General features: G+C 36.4%; 1 protein-coding gene across 1 annotated transcript in view; it reads left to right on the top strand.

Annotated features, from left to right (window-relative positions):
* Positions 1–262: 262 nt before the first annotated feature.
* Positions 263–22180, top strand: part of MMS22L (MMS22 like, DNA repair protein) — a 94723-nt gene continuing 72805 nt past the window's right edge. Inside the window, 9 exon segments of the mRNA XM_009649028.2 lie at positions 263–444; positions 2674–2799; positions 5932–5984; positions 9233–9320; positions 9417–9594; positions 10698–10791; positions 12784–12914; positions 16879–16992; positions 18810–18989. Of these exon segments, the coding sequence (XP_009647323.2) occupies positions 266–444; positions 2674–2799; positions 5932–5984; positions 9233–9320; positions 9417–9594; positions 10698–10791; positions 12784–12914; positions 16879–16992; positions 18810–18989 (1143 nt within the window). The 5' untranslated portion in view covers positions 263–265.

The following is a 22180-nucleotide window of genomic DNA, read 5'->3' as shown; positions in this document are numbered from 1 at the left end:
TCACTGATGTGATTCCCTGAACAAGTTGTGATGGAGGAAGATGAAGTCGCACAGAGCGGCAGAATTGTGTGGCAGGGCATGAGACCATGATGGCCTTTCTTGGTGGTATCTCTCTCTTTGTTAGTTTGGCATTACAGTTAGTCAGATCTGTGTCCTCACTTGAGCTGAAGGATTATGGGGAGTTGTAACAATGAGAAAATTATTTGAAGAAACACTATGAGTGTTTTTTAATTTATCTATTTATTTTCTGGATCAGGTGAAAAAAATGGATGATGACTTTGTGGCTTCCTCCACACCCCCGTTTCTCACGGAAAGCTTGGAGATGGCAATGGAAGTGGAGAATGAGAACTCAAAGCCGCCTTGTTTTTCCTGTGCTTTTGACAACCAAAATGGAGGGAGAAGCTTCTCTGCAGAGTCTTATTTAGCAAGTGGATCTCTTAAGAGGTATGGGGTTTTTTTTGAGTTACAAATATAATACCCTTCTCTGATGTTCTTTCCACTGGTGTTTGGAGTCTCTAAATGCTGACAGGGTTTCCGAATCAGTTCGTTCTTTGGCTCATAAGATCCTGAGGTCAGTTTGGAGGTATACCAAAGCAGGAAGAGCATTTGTGTTGATACACTGCTTTGAACAGCATTCTAGATCCAGTGCTTAGCTTTGTGAACTTACCTTAAGATGTTGTAAAGGACCTGTTACAGGCCTGTTAGGACGCTTCAAAACTGTCCTGTTGGGCAGCAGCATCCCAGACCCCTGAAATTTCTGAGGAGGTCGCAACGTGGCTTTTTCCAGCTGTATGCTCTATTTGATGGCCCTTTCTCTCTTTTCCACATGACAGAAACAAACCTCCTTTGCCCAGCTTCCCCAGATCACTGGGACTATCCTTTGTAGTTTTAAAACCATCTTTCTTAAAGCTCTATCATTGCGTGCATTCTGGATTTAAGAAGTCACATGCATAACAAGTAAGTATTTTCCATGAGATTGTAAAATGTTACTTAGGTTTAGTTAATGTCTTCTTTACTGTCTGTGATCCAGCTTCGTTTTCGGTGCCATTTGCTCGTCCTGCAGGGGTTGTCTGGTTTTCCCTACCAAAGCATCATCTTCCTGTCTGTCTGTCTTTCTCAGTGCTTTCTTTATACCTTTGAACTTGTATACTTATTTGTGCATTCCTCCTGCCAAGCCTCATATTTTTTGTTTTTACTTTGCGGTTCTGCTGTACCTCCCCTATTCCCTACCTTATTTATCTTTTTTTGGTTTGTTTGTTTGGGTGGTTTTTTTTGTTTTTTTTTTTTTTGTTGGATCAGAACACATTCATTCAAACTGATGTCAGGTAGAGGATTAAGAGAGCTTGTGTCTACATGGACATCTCTGTAGTGGATTCCGCACTGAGAAAGAAGCATTTAATGACAGAAACAATTTCATGTGAAAACTTGCTCAGGAGCCTGTATGTAGACAGGTTTCCCAGATCACAACAGTCATGATAATACTGTTCTGTCATTTATTCACCTTGTCCACTTGGATGGTAAATTCTTAGAAAAGCCTGCATGTGATGGACTCCTCTGTCTTTATTATCTAGAACAGGAGAAACTGGATTTAATTGCTACAGGCTTCCAAACAAACCAATGTTTAGGCAGCTACAAAGCAAACTATTGGTGTTGTGGGACATTGAGCTGATTATTCAGCAGCCTCTGAGAACTGAATTGGTAATAGAGCATAGCTGAAGAAGAATATGAAATTGGTGTGTAATAAAATGAAAACCAAGTGCTTGCCCAGTGCATTCTTTTATTTTTAGAAACAGAAATATTTCTTGCATCTTAGTGAATTCAGCTTCATCTGCAGTGAAATATTTTGTGAAAGTCAGTGGGACAACTGTAAAATAATTTCGTTTGGTGCCTTTGTTGTTATTATTATACAGCTTGCTGTGATTTTTTTGTTTTGTATTGGAAAGCACATTAGTGAAATATTTTAATATTTGCACAATTAATAATGTTTTAACAATCTATACGGATGTCTGGCTTTCTCCACTTTTGAGTAAAATGATAATTCTGATTCTGGGTTTTTTTTTTTCCTTTAGCCAGAGCAAAGGGTAGCCATGGCCTAGTGTTAGTTCAAGTTACAATAATAAAGTTGCATTTTGTGATGCTCATCAGTTCACCTACTGAAAAGTGTGCTTTTATTAATGGGCTTTTATCAATGTTTTTGATATAAATATTATTAAATGTATATAAAGGAGAAAATGTATGTTCTAGCATTAGTTATTAGGCATGTAGTGTACATCAAGACAGATTCCAAACATACACTTACATGTTATCTAACACAGCAGCCTCTTAAGGACAGTCTGTAGGTTATGTCTCAGCCCCTTTGTCAGGATGAAGATGTTTCAAGGTGGTAGCTTGTTAATTTTTATTTGTTTCTAAAATATACTGTGCCCTGTGACTATATCACGTTTTTATGCTTTTGAAGCTAGGAGTTGTCGCATTTTATGTACTATACATTATCTTGCTGTAAATGGTATAACAAGTCTGTCTTTTGAGAGCACTGCTACACCTTCCTATCTATAATATACATGTTGCTGATGTATTGATAAAATATCAGTGATACATAAGCTAGCTGTAGATATTGTATTCTATAGGTTTATTACTGGAAAATGTATGAGTATTGTTGGCTTTATTTTACAGGGCTTTGCTGAGACTAGATCCTTCTCCAAATGACTATGAAGATGATGTAGTGGAAATGTTTGGCTTTCAGTGGGTTACTGAAATGGCGTTAGTTGAATCCTGTGGAATTCTCTTTGGATTACTTAGGTATGATAATGTTAGTGTATCTTATAATTAATCCACTTCTATAATTATGCTTACCTTAAGGATGTAAGTAAGTGCATCCAAAAAGATTATGCTGTCTATCGAACACTCCAGTAAGTGATCAATAAGACACAGATGGAATTACGGGAAGAAGTAAATTTTGTGTCACAGATTTTTAATATTATGGGATTTATTAAGATTCTAAGCAGTGTGGTGCATATCTTAACTATCACCAGATAAAAATTGATAAGCATAGTTATTACAACGGTGTTGTGATTAATTTAAAGGCTCTAGCTTCGGAATATGTGAATAAACTATATATGATTTCCTTGAATGAGATTGTGCTACCCCCATAATTCAAGTTGTCTTTTGAAGATTTTTTTTTAAGTCCTTTTTTTGTGCATAAAGAAAAGTGGAGGTTAGAAATCAAATACAGTAAATGCTGGATGCAGCACTTTCTTCAATTGTTTGGATTAGGATAGATTCAGCAATCTCTTCAGATACAGTTACCCAGTGTTTGACTAATTCAATGTAGATGTTTAATCTGGTCAATGCAAATACACAGATCACCAATAATCCTCTTTGCTACCGATAATCCTCAGGATGTACAGCACATACAGAGAGTGGATGGGAGAGGAGCTTTTGTATGATTTCACAAATCTTTGTGATATATTCCATCATTCCTTTGATTGTAGTAGATTCTTCCATCCCTTTAGGGTATGACCAGGGGCACGATGTGAAATACCATTAATAGCGTCTGTCTTACTGAAACATGATGGCATAGACAGCAGGACATATGGCAAAACCAGTATTATTTAGCTTTGCTTGTTTGATGCAACCTTTGACTTTACTGTGATTTAAAAAAAAATAATTCAAAAATCTGATAATGAAGGAGATCAGAGGATAACTTACTTAAAAGAAACACTGTATCCCTCTTAGCATTTAGTCTCATTTGTTTATTGACATACAATCACTGGGCAGTGAGACAGTGATGTAGTTGATCTTTTGAATTAAATACATTTTTCCTGTAATATAAACTGCTCTGTCATTATAATAGAGATGAACATAAGGCATAATATATTTTATTGTGGTTTTTAAGTTATTCAAGCTATACATGTTTTAAAACGTCCTAAATTGGTAGAAATAATGGATTTCAGCTAACTCTTGGCTATGAGAGTTTGGTTGCTAAACTGTCTTCTTGTATGACAAGTCCCTTTGCAAAGTTATCCTCTCTTTCAGTTCATTTGTTCAGTCATAAAATGGAACACTTTCATTTATAGACCAGTCAACAACTGAAAGTATGAAAACTCCTTTTTCCATTGTAGAAATTGTATGTGTTAAGTACAAGTTATAATGATTCTTGAGGACAAGGTGGCTATAAATAGTTCAATTTATTAAGTACGGGTAGTATTTATGTTTAAATGCACGCTTGCAGAAACTTTGTATTTTTTAATGTGTCTGTAAATATTAAACTGTTACTTAATTTTTTAAAATATTGTATTAAATAATAATATTATATAGCAGAATGGCACATTAAAAACATTATTTGCACAGTAAAAAGAATTCTTACCTGTGATTTTTTTTTTTATGTGATTGAATATGTGAGTCAAAGTAAGAGCTATGTAACCATTTAAGTGGGTATATTGCCAATATATCTTTGATTAATAAACAGAAGTACCAGTTTAACTGTCAGAATATTTATTTGCGAATCAAAGGATTTAATGATTAGCAACCTAGAGGATCAATCTTTGAGGTACAAATGCAAATTGAAATTAAAATGACTCATTTAACTGATGATCTCTGTTATGCTTCTCGTGCCCAATTTGTGCTTTTATTTTGTCAGCCTGCTGTACTCTGTCTTTTGTCAATTCAGTAGAGAGTCTTGTTTTGGCTTGGTTTTTTTTTCTGTGTGGCTCCTTTCTGACACTCTCTCTGTCTCTCTAACCTCCAGCCTCAGCAGCCCTCTTTCGTAAAGTCCTCCTGCTTTAGACTTCCTTCCTCTCTACATGGTTGAAATACTTGAGAAATTAATGCAGGAATTCAGCTTTGATTTCAAAATAAACAAAACCCACCCAAAATCTACCTGAATGGCTGAAGGTAATCTTGGGTGCTGACATGATTTTATCCAAGAAAGGAAGAGCTAAGGTAATTTTAATGGGTGCCTGCCCTTTAATATGGAGATTACAACCTGGGTTTTTGAATCCTTGTGGGCACTTCCTAGTTTTCAATTATTTTTTTTTTTATAAGAATATTTATCTGGGTTGGATCCAAGTATCCTGTTTTTGAATCTTCAGTAGTTGCTGCTTTGACTGTATAAGAAATGAGGCAGAGAGCTCCTTCCTCAATTTATGCAACATTTTCTTTCAAAAGTCTGTCTAACAGTTGCGCTTTTCCTGCATTCAGTTTATTACCATGTTATCTCTGTGGAGACTATACTTGAGACCACTTGAAAATAACAGTTGTTGCAGAATATGGCTGAGTGCTTACCTATGTTACCACTTTTTTTATTTTTCATTTGCAGTGGCAGTTAATAACATTTTCAAAGCCGCTATCCCTCCCCTCTGAAACTGAACTGAATTTTAACTGTTCTAGAGACACTTTCTCCTTTTACTCTACTGTATTTTTTGCTGTTTATCTTTTGTGCTCAAGTTAAGCAAGAAACCACCCTAAGCAGGAAAAGCTGCTGGCAGAATTTACTAGTGCTCATTCACAAGTGAATTAACTGAGTGTACACTGAGCATATGTCATGAGGACTAACTTGCAGGTTTATTCTGTGGTCAAATATGAAGTTGACTTAGGCTTATGGAAAGATCACTGACAGCGAATGGCTTTCAGGGTTTTTGTGTGTGTGGTTGGTTTTTTTTCCTCCCCCGATACTTAGCTAATTCTGTATTTGTTGTTAATGTGTCTAACGTTTTTAAAAACAAGCAAAAATTGTATCCGTTGTCAACCCTTCATACTTGGATGTGTCTGTTGCCTTCACTCTTTCCTAAGTTACATTTCTGTAACCTTTTTCAGAAATACAAAGCAAGGAACACCTCTCGCCTCTCTCTGTTCTATTTAGACCTTACTGAAATGTAGTTAAAGTACTCTTACCTATATAAATACCATAAACCTTTGTATTCCCTTAATTAGGCAACAGATATACAGACTGGAAAACCTAGTACAAATGAGTTCATCTGATTTTGGTAAGTTTAACACATTTAATTTGACATTGGTATAGGTATCTGACTACCTTTTCATTATAGAAGTATATTATCACAGATCACACTTGTGCTTTGACTCTTGACCAAGGGCTCGTGGAGTGTGCCCTTGGAGAACAGCATATAACCAGCATAAACCTGCAGAAAGGGTACAAGTGTAGGCAAGCAGGTGATGTAAGATAGTGTGAAAATAGTGGAAATGTGTGTTAGTTTGGAACCAGATCTGCCTGTGTCATAGGTGAGCAGGGCAAGTCTGACCTTACTGACCTTAGCGTGGAATTTTGCATTAATTTGACTTGAGCTAAGATGTCAACCCTAAGGTAGAATTTGGCAAAACTATTAGCTTGTTTAACTAAAAATGTAAAGTTACATCAAAACTCCCAGTAACTATTTTAGTTACAAAGATAGAGAGTTGCAACATTTTTCAGTGTTCTCTTGGCTTACATTTAAACAAGTTAGTTGTATTTGATTACTTTAGAGTTATTTACAAACTTAATGTATCTTTGCCACAGGATCAATAAAATGGGATCACTACAAAATGCTTTGTTTCAATTAAATACTAAGGCATGAGAAGCAGTACGTTTCTGAAGGATTATTGGAGCCTTGGGCTTATTGTAAGTTTGAAGGCTGAATTACTTAGCAAGTTGAGAAGTTCAGTAATTATTCAGAAATAAACTGTAGGTTCTTCTCATTACAGATAAATTGTTAGTGTTCTAGGAGTACAAGTGACTATTTTTACACTTGATTATTATTTTGGTTTGATATTGTCATGCTCTGCCATTTAAATCATTGGTATGAATTTATCATCGAGCTTCTTTCATATAGTTTTGTTGATTGTATCTTAAAAGTCTTAAGTTTGCTGACGTTTAATACATAAGTGGAAATAGCCTTATTTTAAATTGCATTTGAACTTCTATATGGTAGCTGGACACCAAGAAACTGTCCTGTAGTTCTTTTTCCCTTAAATTTAAGCATCTGCTTTGTTCTCTTCTCTGTATCCTATTCTTCCTCTTGTCAAATACGCTAGAAAAATAAAAAACTGTTGAATTTCATGCTTTGCACCAGGCTTTTTTTGTGACTTGGAGCAAGTCATTGAAACATCTGTGACTCGGTTCCCTCTTGATACAAGCAGGCTAGTAGTGGAGGAGTGTCATGAGGGTTAAAATATTTAAAATGATCAAGGCAGTGTGATGTTAGGTATTACTGATGTCTTAGGTACATGCCCCATTGCCACTGTTTAAAACGCCAGTTTAGAGTTTTAGCTCAGTAAATCTTTGTTGTGTGTATGTGTTTATACAGATATCAATATCATACATTTCACTTAATATCCTGTCAGTCTTAATGAGCTTTGGAGACTTGGTGCTGAGAAATGTGTGATGTGGAAACCATATAAAATCTTTTCTTATGCTCTGTTGTTTTGTCTTTTTTTTTGAAAATGCCTGATCTGCCCTTAACACTCTGATGTTCCAGTTTTGTTCCACTTATTTAATTGATCAATGATTTATGACAGTATGCAAAAGATTTTGTAGTGAAATACTGTAATGTAAAATTTTGCTTAAACAGCATGTCCGAGAACTTAAGATAAAATATTTATAATTGCTACAAAGCAGCAGTAATATCTGTAAATAATTCCTTTAGGACAGAGTGATTTGAGCCTCTAAACCTATGGTTCATTACCATAGCAGATCCTGTGGCTTCTTATGTGGTGGGGATAGGCTGTACACTGGAATAGTATGGTACTTGTACCAGTTGATTTGCTTCACTCGGTGAGTGTTGTTGCTCAAAAGATGTTGAGATAGGCTTACATGCACAAAACTTTATTTGTGGGTTCCATAATAAGAGGCATACGTGAACTTCAAAGTATGGGCAAAACAAAGGGAAGAGAGAGAGCAAAAAAGGGAAAGGAAGACTTCCCAGTGGCCAGCTGGGGAGAGGAGCAAAGAATCATAGAATCGTTTAGATTGGAAAAGACTTGCAAGATCATCGAGCCCAAATGTTAACCTAACCCTGCCATCCCACCACTAAACCATGTCCCTAAGCACCTTGTCTACTTGACTTTTAAATATCTCTAGGCATGGGGGCTCGACCACCTCTGGGCAGCCCGTTCCAATGCTTGACGACCCTTTCAGTGAAAAAAATTTTCCTAATGTCCAACCTAAACTTGCCCTGGTGCAAACTGAGGCCATTTCCTCTTGTCAAGGCAACTGCCTTTCCCTGGACATGCAGTCCAGCGTAGTAGTGATCTCTTTTACTTCAGGTCAAGCTGTATAGAGGTTTTGCCACTCATCTCCTCTGGCGCAATATACTTACATTGGGGCCTGCTCAAACTCCTTGTTTGCTGTTCGCATTTATGATGCTCTTAACAATGATTGGCAAGTGCTTAATCAGGTACAAGTGTTGCAGGCTGACTGGTTGCTAAGCATTTGTGTATATATATATTATTGGGCAGTAGTTATTGGGTATTTAAATTACTATCTGCTTTGCTAACACACGTTAAGTTTCATCTTTCTCTAATATAAGCTGAAAGCTACAAGGCAAGGTGTGAGAATAAATAGTGATTCTCACACCAGTGGCAATAGCTTCCGGTGAATCTCTGCTGTAACAATGGTTTGAGCTTGCAGGTGCAAGATAAGGAGAGTAACACCATGAGAACAACAGCTTCAGAGAGCAAAGGAAAGGAGGCGCATAGCCGCAGTAACTGGCTGAAAGGACACAGAGCTGCAAGTGAAAGGCAGGCCGCAGGATTGTGAATGGATGGCTCTTGGGATTACACATTTTAAGGCACTGTGCAACAATGTGATGCTTCCTAGGAAGAGAAGTTACAAAGCATGTTTCCAAATAAGTCCACTTGCTTAAGTCCCCCAAGAGAAAAGGGGATGCTAGGAAATTTTCATACGTGTCTTTTCTGAAGGTGTCTTGGACGCGGACAGGGAGCAGGGCAGTAGGGCTGAATGATTTCTTCTAGCACTGATCGCTTGCCTCTGCCACCTTGCCTGAGGGACTGGATGCCTTCTTTTCCCTCTGTATCTGGATATGCACCTGAGATGATAAGATGGAGAATGGATCCCTCTGGCAAGATGACAATTAGAAGTGGGTGTTTGCTGCCAGCCGCATTCCTCAGAAAAGAGGGTGGCTTTTCAGTGGTCTGATTTAATTGCTGTGGATAATGCATATGTTACATGAGTTGCAGTGTGGGCACATCTGCATTAAGCTATCGATCTCTTTTACTTCAGGTCAAGCTGCAAACTTGCACTCTGAAGCAGAGAGCATCAGGCATCAATGTATTGAGTTTTTGCATTATGTGAAAGTTTTCATCTTCAGGTGAGATTTGCACGCAATTTACTAACTTACATACTGAGCTTTGTGTAGCTGCTTTTTATCCATTTTCTGATTGTGTGTCTATGTATGTGTGTTCAGGTATGTGGAACCCCCTAGAGTGGAAAATGATGAAATGCTCCATCCATATGAAGAACTAGAAGCGCAGTTACCATCAATGTTGGTGGAAGAGCTTCATGCTTTGACCATGCATATTGGTCACATTTATGAACTCCCTAGTAGTGTCCTGGCAGCGTTTACTATTCAACATCAGGCAAAGGTTGATGGTTTTTATATTTATTTGTGTGTGTGTGTGTGTAACAGTACATATTCAACTTGATAATTTTTGGCTGAACAAGAATTAATCCTTCTTCAGGCTGAAATTGAAGTTACACTTTATATTTTGGTTTTTTTCCCCCCCTTTAATAACTAAGTGCCATCCCCTACTGGGCAAACACAACTACTGAGCTCTGGATTTTCTGTTGTTGTTTTTATTTATCTATTTATTTTTATGCTTTATAGCTTTTAAAATTCTTCCTGCACTATACAAATAATAATACCAATTATAGTTAGATAAGTAGGCTTGACTTAGTGTAACACGTTTAAAAAAATTCCTCAGTGTTTGTCCTTACTAATGGTTAAAATTTCTGAGCTTCCCAGTAGGAGGGGCACTTTTTAAAAAATATATTCTGAAATCTGACTCAAAGTAGGAAAAGATCATGTATATAAAGAAGGAAAGTGCAGACATGGAAGTAAGTGCTGCAACATTAAACATTAGTGAAGTATAAACCATTAAGATTTGTGCATATATATAATAATAAATGCTTTCAAATATTTTAGACAGAAAGAAGGAATTTCAGTCAGTTTGTATAAACTAGTATCTGGAGAGGAATGATCCACTTAGGAGCAGCATTTTTTTAGCATGTTTGTTTAGCTTGTCAGTAGAGCCACTGTTGAGCTGATGAAAGAAATGGTAATTTCAAGTAAACTTTAAGGAAGAAAATAATGAAAATTTTGGAAATATTTTAAGGACATGCTTTACTTTAGCAGTTTGTGTGCTAATACTTCTCTGGAAAGGAAAGGATAACTAAGGGTGTTGTAATCTGTGAAGTTTGAATCAAGACGTTGTGTTTAAATTGTAGTTTAGATCAGATTAAGTATTTCACAAACATCCTCGACAGAATTAATTGTCATGATGTTTTTTGTTTTTCTTTCTTTTCTTTAACTGAATGGCATGTTTGTATGTTACAGTGTATTTAATCATAGGTATCCATAATGTTCACTGTGGGCAAAATGTATGCCCATCTTCATGTGTATTAGTACAGTATCCAGAATTCACTAAAGAAATGTTAAAAATAAACAAATGTGTATTCCTAATCACAGGTCTTTCCCCCATCATGGCATTTACTACACCTCCACTTGGATATTAATTGGCTAGTATTGGAAATTCTTCATGTACTAGGTGAAAAAATGATGAGTAAGTATGCAGGTTTTTTTCTTGAACTTATTCTTGTAGCTATGACTTACCTAGATTTCTCATCTTAATTTGTCCAAAATAATTTACTGCTTTTTGGTAGTTTTTAAGCGTAGCTATATTTAATGAGGTAAACTCAAATATGGTGAAGACAGGTTCTTTGCGAATCTTCATAAAATTCAGATAAAATTAAATAGGAATTTATTCTATCAAAACTTGACCAAGATTATGAAGTTTGTTCTCGACTGATGCTTACAACATACTAAATATTAAATAACAATGCACTTTTTGACATAGCAAATAAAAATGCATTTTCAGAGATCCACAATGAGTAAGAATGAACAGCAATTTTATGAAAGCAATGTGGGAAAAGTGTCTAAGGATGGACCAGAACAAAGAATCTCAGAGAATTTGTATTGTTAATTGTATGCGACGCTAAGAAAATACTGGGCAAAAGAAGAAGCCTCAGTCAGAGGAGCTTGTAAAAATACAGCAAGAAAAGGGCAAGGCAATACCTTTTTTCTTTTTTAAAGGCTTTAAAAGGGCAAAAAGTAGATTGATAAAGAGTAAGCTGTTCATAGAAGCTATATAAAAAAGGTCATAGAATGCAACTGAAGAACCCAACTTCAAAGTATTCAGTTTGCTGAAGAAAAATTGTTAAAATACGGAAGAGAACGTTATTTGCTTTGTGAGAATTATATCTATTGCTCGTGTCCATGCTAGAAAAATAAGTCACAAAAATGTATTTTCTTCTTTAATCATTGTGTCACTACAACCAAACCTCCTGCCCACCCCTACCCACCCCCCCTTATTATAAATTATCAGTGTAAGTTTCATATAGGAATTGCAACAGTTGGAGTAACGTTGAGGTCTAGAAAGAATGCACTGTATGTTTAGCCCAGGTAACTGGTACTGAATCTGAACTTGTGGATTAGTTTTCGCCTGCTCTGAGTGCTGTCACAACACAGCCTTACTCAGCTTAATGCATCTTCACTGTTTCTGCATGTCTGTGTTACTGGATAACGTGTGGGTTGGCTGCTTGTTCTATAATTCTAAGTTTCTTTTATTATCCATTGTGGGATAACCTGTTTTCCTTTTCTGTGGCCTTTTGGAGAAAGGATGGAAAAACTGTTGGACGCAATTTGTTGTCCAGAATTCTGTTTATTTCTAGATAAAGTTCTGAGTAATAATGCAGTAATCCATTTTTGTAAGAGAATGCTCACACTTTTTAACAACAAAATTTACTAGTCAAGACAGTAGTATATCTGCATATATTATCTTGTCTTGTATTCGTATGTGCCTTGTAGAATTTCTTATGTTCTCATTTCATTCTGTAAAGCATGCTGAGTGGAAACCTCACGCTGCTGAGACCAATGGCAGGATAGTGGGTTCAGGGCTTCACCCTGCATTTCCAAGAATAAAATATAGGCTCGCTCCACGTATCTTCTGTTCTGCTGATGTCAAGGGACTTGTACTGTTGAAAAGCTTGTGGGATAAGATCTTGCAGCCTCTTAACTTTACCATTTTATCTGTGTTAATGTCTACAAATGCTCAAGTTGGAATGTGATCATGCCAGCTTTTTACATCAACACATCCAAAGGGAAGTGTTAGACCTCTCCAGAATTGTTTGTCATCAACTTGCGTATCTGCAAAACATGTCATGATTTCAGAACATGCGCACTGGCATGTGACAAAGAGAAACCTGCAGATAAATAAATCTTCATTCCACTGCAAAAACTGTGCCAATAAAAGGGTGTAAAGTGCCAAACTATTTTACTGTCAACCAGAATAATACCAGTCTTCAGTGTAATAATTAAGGGACTAGCTTGAACTTAAAATGGATGAACTTTCCCAAATGAGTTTGTGAATTAAAATTACATATAGCTCAACAAACCAATTCTAAAATATATAGAATGGAAAAAAATTTCCTGTCTGTCTTGTATTCCTACAGCCAAACCCAGGGCTAAATAGGTCTAACTTTCTTTTGTGTTTTAGGACAAGTTGTATATGCTAACCGTTTCATAAATCTAACTGGAGAGAATTTAACCAGTATCAGTTTATTTGAAACACACTGTGGAAATCTCATATCTGATTTAATAAGCTTATCAATCAACAAGTATATAAAGGTAACTTTTTTTCTTTATATAGGACATGGGCAGTTAGAAGCTTGTATTAGGAACCATATGAATTAGATATTGTACAAATGCATAGATGACTTCCTACTGCTAAGTTTTAAATGTTATGTATGGCTTTATATCTCCATGTTTTAAAGAGTGTTATTTGTTAGGAGCTCAAATTGTGTTATATTTATTCATAACCATCTGGCATTTGAATGAGAGAGTAATATTGAAATGCACTGTGTACAGAGCAGAAGTGAGTGCCACATTTCCTAAGTTCAGTGTTCCAGGTTTAATGCCAAACATGGCACAATCTAAAAGGTTTAGAGCTGTAGATGCAAAAAAAAAAAAAAAAAAAAAAAATCTTTTCAAACTCTCTCAACAGGAACAAAAAGAGAATAACTGTAATCCTGGCAGTAAGCTAACTGGACACTTACAGAATGTCATATTACAGTTTATTGTTGCGCTGCTCCGATTTCCACTACCTCATCTTTCTGTTACAGCACTTTTACGTTTGTCAAGGGAAAACTTGTTCTTCTCTTTTCTTTTCTTTTTCTTTTCTTCTATAGCTGCAGTGTTTTTCTCACTTGTTTTGATCACTCCAAAGCTAGGAAGTCATAATAGCTCTATATAGCAGCTAGTAAAAGAGCTGTGTAATCTTCTTTGACTGTGTAATTGTGAAACCTGTTTTAGATGGGCATGTGTGATGCATGATCCACTCTCAGACTGAACTCTGAGAATAAGTAGCAGTGACCACTGTATAATTCATATTTTCCTAGTACAAAGGCATGAAAAATGGAGTCCCCCTTCTTTCATGTTACTGTTGGGGGGGGGGGGGAGAATGGCTGTACTAGCATTTGATAACTGTTCTTTTAAACTATCTTTCTGTAGAGAACTCTGTTACCTTTTAAAACCAGTTTTGATCTGTTAAGTTATCAGATAATACTGCAACCTCCTCCTCTGTCAAAAGCCATATAGATTAGAGTAATTTTTTTAAAGGAAGATTCAAATAGTATCTGTTGACCATTGTGCTTGATGGTAGGCTTTGAAATGTCAGATGTTAAAATGACTGATTCATCCTACTTCCACAGAGCCACATTACAAAGAGAGATTGTTTTGCCATGGCTTTTTCTTCAGCTCTCCCTAGACTTGAGCCACACAGCTTGAACTAGTTCTATTTGAGATTCATTTCTGAAGTGGAACTTGCACTTGAGCTGGATAACGTCTCTTCAGCTGGTGCCTCCTCTAGTATGCATTCAGTGCTATAATCCAGTAATGGAAATAACATCCCTCAAAATTGTTGAAAACACAACTGATACCCATAATAGATGACACTGTCAGCTCATCACTAAAACATGTCATTAAGCTTTTGGCTGAGAATATTCAGAAGTGCAGCTCTTAACATTTGTGGGTATCCTCAGAAGGAGGGACATAAACTCTAAATCCTCCAGACTCGTATTTTCAGATCTGTTTCTTGGGCAGCTCTGGTATCAAGATGCTTGACTTGGATCATGTACTGAGCCCGTTGAGCTCTGATATTAATTTGGCAGAGAAATAGATCTCCTTGGCTATCTTCTGTCTATTTTCAGCAGCGCATCTCTGGCACCAGAGCTCTGTTGTCCCAACAGTACCGCAATCTGAGGTTATAATGAAGATACTGAACTCAGGATGTTGCAAGAGGAAATGCAGACTCTCTGAAGAATACATTGTCTCGGTGATCCTTAGTCTAACCAGTCTCTGTATGCTGTCTTGCTTTGATACTACTAGCCAAACTATATCCTGGACGAATACTGCACATCCCCTGCACAAGAGATCCTGCTATCTTGTAGAAGAGCGCAGTAGTAGATGCAAGTAGTAGATGAAGAAACCTAGTTGCTGCAACAACTGGTACTCCATGTAAAAGGCCTGAAACTCTCACTTGTAAGATAGTCTGTGTACCTAATACTTCCATAAAATCCTCCAGTGTTGTAGTGTATCTGTAATAGGTAGACTGCTCCTTTCAGAGGGATCTGTTTTGCTCTTTGGTGATGAGTCATAACCAGAGTATTTTTGAGGCGCTTCAGTTTTGGGAAATTAGTAGTTAAATAATGAACTTTTCGATAGACTTTAGTGGTCACACTGATGTTTATTCTCAAGATAATATTTATGTAAGATTAATTTAGGTTCTTGAGAGATTCCCATAACATCTTTAACTAAAAGCGTGAAGAGGCATAGGCACATGAAAAACTCTAAACAGCGTATGTGGAATGTGAATAATAGAATTATTTTAAATATTTCAGTCTTGACTTCACGATGTTCTTAAATTGATTGTCAGGGTCTACCCTGGCAACTTCATAGGGTAAGCAGGGCTCTTCACAGAGAGAGAAAAACAAATCACGTGTCACATTTACAAATATGTTTAAATTCATATTTATAATTAAGTGTTCAGTATTTAAACCTGATTTGGAGCTCTATGAAAACAGTAGTTGTGAATGTATTATTCTAAAGGTGGAAGATAAATAAAAAGTCTGTATCCTTACAGAATGTATTTTACAGATTTGAAACTACTGGTGATGTACTTGTTCTTCTAATTGTGAGAATATGGTTTTTAGTCATTCAGTCCTACTTCTGTAATGTCTCTTTCACACAGCTACTGCTGTCACTGGCATTGTGTATGTTGATTTAATTTATAATTTACACCATTAGGTTTCCAGATTCAGAAATTATTTTAAGTACCAGTGTGATTTGAGAATAGTTGTGCATGAATGGATTGGGAAGAGCATGAAGATACAAAAATTCAGGATTCATCTTGTCAGATCTAGGTGTCTAGGAGTTAGCTGGCTAAACTAGGTTCTTTTTATTGTCAGGGAAGAATAGGAACAGTTCCTTCTCCTGCAGTGAATTAGGTGAATTAGTCTCTCTAGGTGCCCATTCCCCTCTATTTGCTTTAGAGGGGTGTAGGTTGATTATTCAAACTTGGACTACTCATTGTTTAGCGATAAATTGAGTATGAGCTGCTTTGTCTTGCCTGTTTTCTTTCTACATTTCTGCCATTGTGTCCTTGCTGAAGGTAAAATGTGCTGAATTACGCTATTTAAGCAAAGCTTTTCTTACTGTTTTTACCACTTCTGAATACCGTTCAGTGAATTCATAAGTCCTAAGACAGAGTAAGTAAAGTTTTGTCTATGCTATGATTATTTTAAGTACAGTGCTGGTAGGTCTTAAAAACATTAAAGCGTACAGAGAATTTTTATGTATTTAGCACTTCCTTTTGCTGTTTTGCTTATTTTGTTTCACAATTCAGGGAATGTAAAACTGAAAGATGAATTACAAGAAGACTGCTTTGCATTTGAAATGCATCAGTCTGAGTGAATTTTGTTAAATATGGAATAGTAATCAAATAACGTACATGACTTGAAATATGCTGTTTTCTGCATATTAAAAGAATGCCTTGCAGTAAATTTACCGAAAAGCAGATTTTGTGAAATGTTGTGGGAACATTAACATCCGCATGCCAACAAACCATATTCTACTAGCATTATGCCTAGTCATTAAGGATTTTTCAGTTAAAAATAACAACAATAATAGCTTTTAAATCATTTGAAATCTTTTTCTTATCTTCCCAAGAACATCAAGAAAATCTAATCAATCATTTTCTCTTTTCGCTACTGTCAGACGGTGAATCAGTATTTATTGCAATTCCTTTTCATTTAGGCTTCAGTATTCCATTTTCATTTGATTAAATAGTGTTTGAAAGTGGCTCAGAAAAAACTAAGAAATAGTACAACCTGTAACTTATGTAGAATTAGGAAACAGTCTTTGTTTTATGATATATTTTGGATGTTGATGAAATAAATGTACTTTCCAATACGTAATTGTAGCTATATTACTTAACTGCAAAAAACCCCAGAAAACCAGAGGAACTGTTGGTATATACAATTCAATTTCAAAAGCAACACTTCTCTGAATAACTGTGCTGCATATTCTCTTTCAGGTGAGACCTTCTGAGGCTCTTACTAGTCACCATTATCCCTGTACCTGCATTAAAGAATTATGGATTCTACTTATTCAGCTGCTTGACCACAGAAATAAAGGGTCTCACACAGAGGTAATGGAAGAATACTGTTATGTGTATGTGTGTTATATATGCAATATAGTTGCCAAATGTTCCCAGATTGCCATGAATACACTAGTTCACATATCTGATGATAGAACTAAACTTTATATTTGCTTTAGAAGGACTGCATGCTAACTGTGATGCTTTAGGCTGCTGTACTGAATGCGCATCAAGTCCTGACTCTAGGTTTGCAGTGTACTGTTTGGTTATGACCTAGGGCACTGATAAGGAGTGCTCCTTGTGCTAAGGCAAGCAAAGCAAAGGAACAGACTGGAAGTTGTATGGTAGAACAAAAGAAAAGAAACAATCTTTACCCATTTTTTTAAAAATGTTATTATTATTTGCAGTTTATGTGTTATGCCATGCAATGATTCATCTCCAGGCATTAGAAACATGGGTACGAATCAGACCAATGATCCATCTAGCCCACATTTCTGCCTTTGATACCCATACCTTAACTACCTATACAAGAATAACCTGTTTTGTTTTTGACTCTTCTAGTTGCTGATTTCTTTTGCTGCCCCGTTATACTTTTATTGGAAGAGCAAATCATTACCTGTTCTCCTTGCTTATAGCAATATGACTGTATATGCCTCTTCAGTTTTAGGGGTTTTTTTTCTGATATCTCCTATGTTCTGCCTTTTCTAGGCTGAAGAGTCTTACTGTATTCAGTCATTCTTTTTACAGGTGCCATTCTCTACTAGTAGGCATCTTTGTCACCCTTCTCTGAACCTTTTTCCATACTACCACATACTGTTTCAAATGGCAGAATACCAGGATTGCATGCAGTATTCCAAGTATAGGTTAGGTGGCAATATGATTTTATACATTGCAAAATGACATTTTCTATTTTGTTCTTTTCCTTTGCTAATATTTTCTAGTGTTTTGATTTTTCTTTTTTGACTGCTGGTTAGAATTGAGCTGGTGTTTCTCTGAATGAATATTAAGAAGTGTCAAAATCCTTTGAAAGTTTTCTGAAATAATCATTATAAAAACCAAAGCTGCCATCTGTGCAATGAGTACAGTTCATTTAGTGTAGAATGAAGTACTTCACAGTACAGAGATAGCTGTTTACTTCTTTATGACAACAGATATAAAGGTGGATAACACAGGTGAAAATTCATTAGTGTTAGGTGTTTGCAGTAGCACTTTGAAGCACAAGTTAACGTCAGGACTCAGCTAAGGTGAGTGAAATACAAGTGTCAAGAAGTCCCAGCGGGTTTCTATATATTTAGGGAAGATAGGTGCAGGCTGTAAGAGGTAGTAATATTGTGCTATAGACAGGGATCTGAGCCAAAGAGAATTAATCAGTTTGTCAGTGCTGGAACAAAACAGGGAATTTGAACCTCAGTTTTCGGTCTTTCAGACTGATTCTCTACCATCCACTACTATATTCCTCTTGGTTAGGCTCATCTGGCACTAATTTTTTTTTAAAAATCTGTTATAAAATGTCTTCATTAAGGAACTCTAATCCCTCTCGTGTGAGTGTTGGTGTGCCATCCTGTCAGCACATCATCTTTCCATCAGGTTGCAATTTTGCCTGTGAAGTATCACACCATGTTCTTCCTTGTGACCAAAGTTTGTCCTTTCACTTTGTTTTCTACTGGCATTTGAGAGAGGACACTAAAGTAGCTCCAGGTTTTCTCTGGTAATACTGAATACTGGTTTTGCTATTTTCTTTAAATTACCGTCATCTTGCTTGTTCTCTGTAAAAGCAAATTAATCAATTGGACAGTACTGTAGAGAAAATTGTTAATATAGGCTTTGTTATTCAACACAGTTCAAATTTACTTTTGCATTTTCTACAGTGTTTCTGGAGCTTGGTGAACAATACTCTCAAGAATGTCTTTGAAAGGCCAAGTAGTTCTGAAAAGGTGTCTGGTTTTGAAACAATTCAGTGTAAAGACCCATTGAGTTTTAGCTGGTGGATTATTACTCATCTGGCATCACTCTACCAGTTTGACCGTAACGGAAATCTAGATGAAAAGGTGGGTATGCTTTTTTCTAAATACCTAACAGTTAAACTATAATTTATTTAGGTCTCTAGCTTTTGTTATTTTTGTTGACAGAAAATAATTCATATTGTAATACAAGAATTTTCACACTCTTTAAAAAAAGGTCCTTTAAGGTTGGTGGTGTTAATAAGGTGAGCTTTGTATAAGTCAGTAAACATTCCAGGAGCCCCTGGTATATTCATGTTATACATCAGATATTCAGTAGATTACTGTATTAAGGAAGCTCGAAATAGCCCAACTAGTTAGTAGCACATATACTTAATGATGTAGCATATCTTTTAAGACTGTCTGCCTGCAGCATAAATGCTTCACTGGGTTTGTGTTTTAGGAACTGAACACATTAGATTGTACTGTAAGAAGTATAAACCTCAAACATTGACTGGGTAACTGTTAATGTCACTTTATTTTAAAGTGGTACCTCTGCTCTGGATAAGTTCTGATTTGTCTAATTGCATTCCCTTTGTATCACAACAGTGGCATGATATATGTGTGTATATATATTTGTGTATACAACTTAAATTTCTGTGTCGGTGTGATACCAATCAACACTGTCTAATAACTGTTGAATTCAAGCTTCAGTTTAGGAAGTTCTGGTAGTAAGTTGCAATATATTTGCTTTTAGAAGATGGCCTTAGATTTTCCTACTGGCTAGAGCAGGCTAGTCCCACATCAATCAGGTTCTTGTCTGTGAAACTCATTGTGAGGGACTTCACATCACCATGCATGCTGTGAGGGACCTAAATGAAACCTGCAGATGCCATTCCTACCCCCATAAGATGTACGTAGGGCCATACTCGGTACTAACACATCAGATTCCTCCATGGACCTCACTGCAGTTTTCTGCAGTTCTGGGGTCATTTAAACCCTGACCCTTCTTTCAGTCTCTTACTCTGAGATTTATCCTGCCTAGTTTTAAGTTTCTAGTCATTAATTGGGGAGGAAATAAGCACTTGCTGAGGCAATTGATCCATTTTGGGAGGTATGAAAGCTGCCAGTTTTTCTTAATTGACTGTAGAGGGAGCTGACTAGAAGCCAAAGAGATAGCTGAAGACCCAGAAATCCTGTTTTTTGTGGTTTGTGTTTGTGGGGTTTTTCTTGTCTGAAAGTGGTTTTGGCACTAGGGAGAATCAGGTCATGCCATCTGCTGTCATCTATCCTTCTGTTCTTTTATCTTTTGCCTCATTGTAGTTGTGTTTGGGTTTTTTTTGTTTCGTCTGGGTTTTTTTACATTTCAGTTGGATTGCTTATATTCCCTAGTTTGCCAAGCATCAGCTATATATGGCTTCTTCCTTTGGGCTTAATTGCCCTTTCTTGTGAAGTGTTTGTAATTTAATAGTGTATGTTAAAACTGGAAAGTTCATACCCTTTTTGTGTTAAAATCTTTACCACGATTTCCTGTCCTGACTTAGGACAAAGGTTAAAACCTTGAAATATGTTTGTGAACTGCAGAATTGTAAGAATGGAAGAGTCTGATCACATCAGTTGATCACTTTGTTTTGATAACTTAAAATCCCCCCCCTTCATCTGTAAATCTGTAAAAGCATTAGTATATAAACAGAGAAGGAATGAAAAAAGTTGACTTATGTGAATGCTTTTAATCCTAAGTAAAATTAGACTTTCTAATACAAGTAAGAATTCCTTTCATTGTTGTGGTTTTGTTTTGTGTTTTTTTTTCCTTGCAAATTCCCTGGTTTGGTTAAAAAAAAAAAAAAAAAAGTATAGGGAAGGTGTGGTAACTCAGTGCTTGAATACCTAGCTGAAAAACTCATGACCATCTCTGGTGACTAGAGGACTTGATGAATGTGGGATGCTTATGCTTCTGCTGCTTGAGGGTTGACAGATCCTTTAGGATCCTGTGGTAGGCTGGTCCTTATCATGTGGTTCAGTCTTTTCTGATAATACCGTGGCAAAATGAAGCGACTTCTTATGCATTCATACAGTGTAAAATTGTAGACCACATCTGATTGTTACACTGAAGGGTGTCTCAAGCTTCCCTTGCTTTTGCCCTGTTACCATGGTAGTGGGGAAGGACCACAGTCCATGGTGTATTTCAGAGGGACATTGGGAAGATGGAATTACTACACTCCCTGCTTATTAGAGGAACTTAAATGGAGAGAAAAGGTTATTCCCAGGTTGAATACAGAAACCAGTGTGAAGCAGACTTTTATCCTGGGTTTCTTATATTTTATGCTCTAATCTAAATGCAGTGATACTGTTTACTTTGATCATTGGATTTTTTTTCCCTGTCTCTCATACTGATACATACTACGTATTTAGCCTCATAAAAGATTATTTTTTGCCCCAGGCACTATATTATTTAAATAAACCAAACAGATATAGAATGGAAAAAACATTTCCTGTTGTTCTTATTTTAAAGTAAGAATCTGAGACGCAGTGACAGGAAGTGACTTGCCCAAGATTAAATAATATTTTTTCCTTAGTGCCCACCTGGGAGAAAAGAGTTTCCAAGTCTTGATTTGTAAATTATGAGACCATCCTGTGCACGCTCCTCTTGATATTTCCAGTAGTCTTTATGTTCAAACTGTTAGCTGTCCTTCGCATTTCTGAGTGTGGCTGTGAGTTTGTCCAGGGGTCCCTGTTCTCTTATGTGCCATGGGTGCTTACAAAAAATCTATCAGTAACAGCAGTTCCTTTTCACACACCACAAGAATGTAATCTGTCATAGATAGTTGATGGTAAACTTTTCTTTAGGGGTGTGTGTGTCCCCTGAATTACAGCCTCAAACATTCTTTCAATGTTAGAAGATTAAATAGTCAGTGATAGAAATTTTTGAAGTCAGTGGAATTACATCACCGTGCAGCATAGTCCTGTTTTGTTGGTTAAACGTCTGATGCGCAATAGCTTCATGACACATGCTTTCTTTTAATTAACTATGATCAGAGGTGGGAGGGTGATGTGTCATAATGATGGTTATTCATGTGCTCTGTAGCAAAAATTGCCTCTAAGCCTATGTCATCTGTGGAAGATTTTCAATTTTTTAATGTGGTCTGCATGGCCTTGAGGTTATTATGAAAGCTTTTAAAATTCTAAATAGGTTTCAGGCTTCCTTCTTTTTATTTTTTCCCCTTTAGCTCATATAACGTAATTTCAAACGTGCAATGATTCATATATATTGAATATATATTTTATATGCATGAAACCAT

The sequence above is a fragment of the Egretta garzetta genome, unplaced genomic scaffold (assembly GCF_000687185.1).
Source record: "Egretta garzetta isolate BGI_Z169 unplaced genomic scaffold, ASM68718v1 scaffold231, whole genome shotgun sequence".
In the NCBI taxonomy this organism is placed as follows: domain Eukaryota; kingdom Metazoa; phylum Chordata; class Aves; order Pelecaniformes; family Ardeidae; genus Egretta; species Egretta garzetta.
The sequence above is the reverse complement of the archived record's forward strand: the minus strand, read 5'-3'. Positions and strand labels throughout refer to the sequence as shown.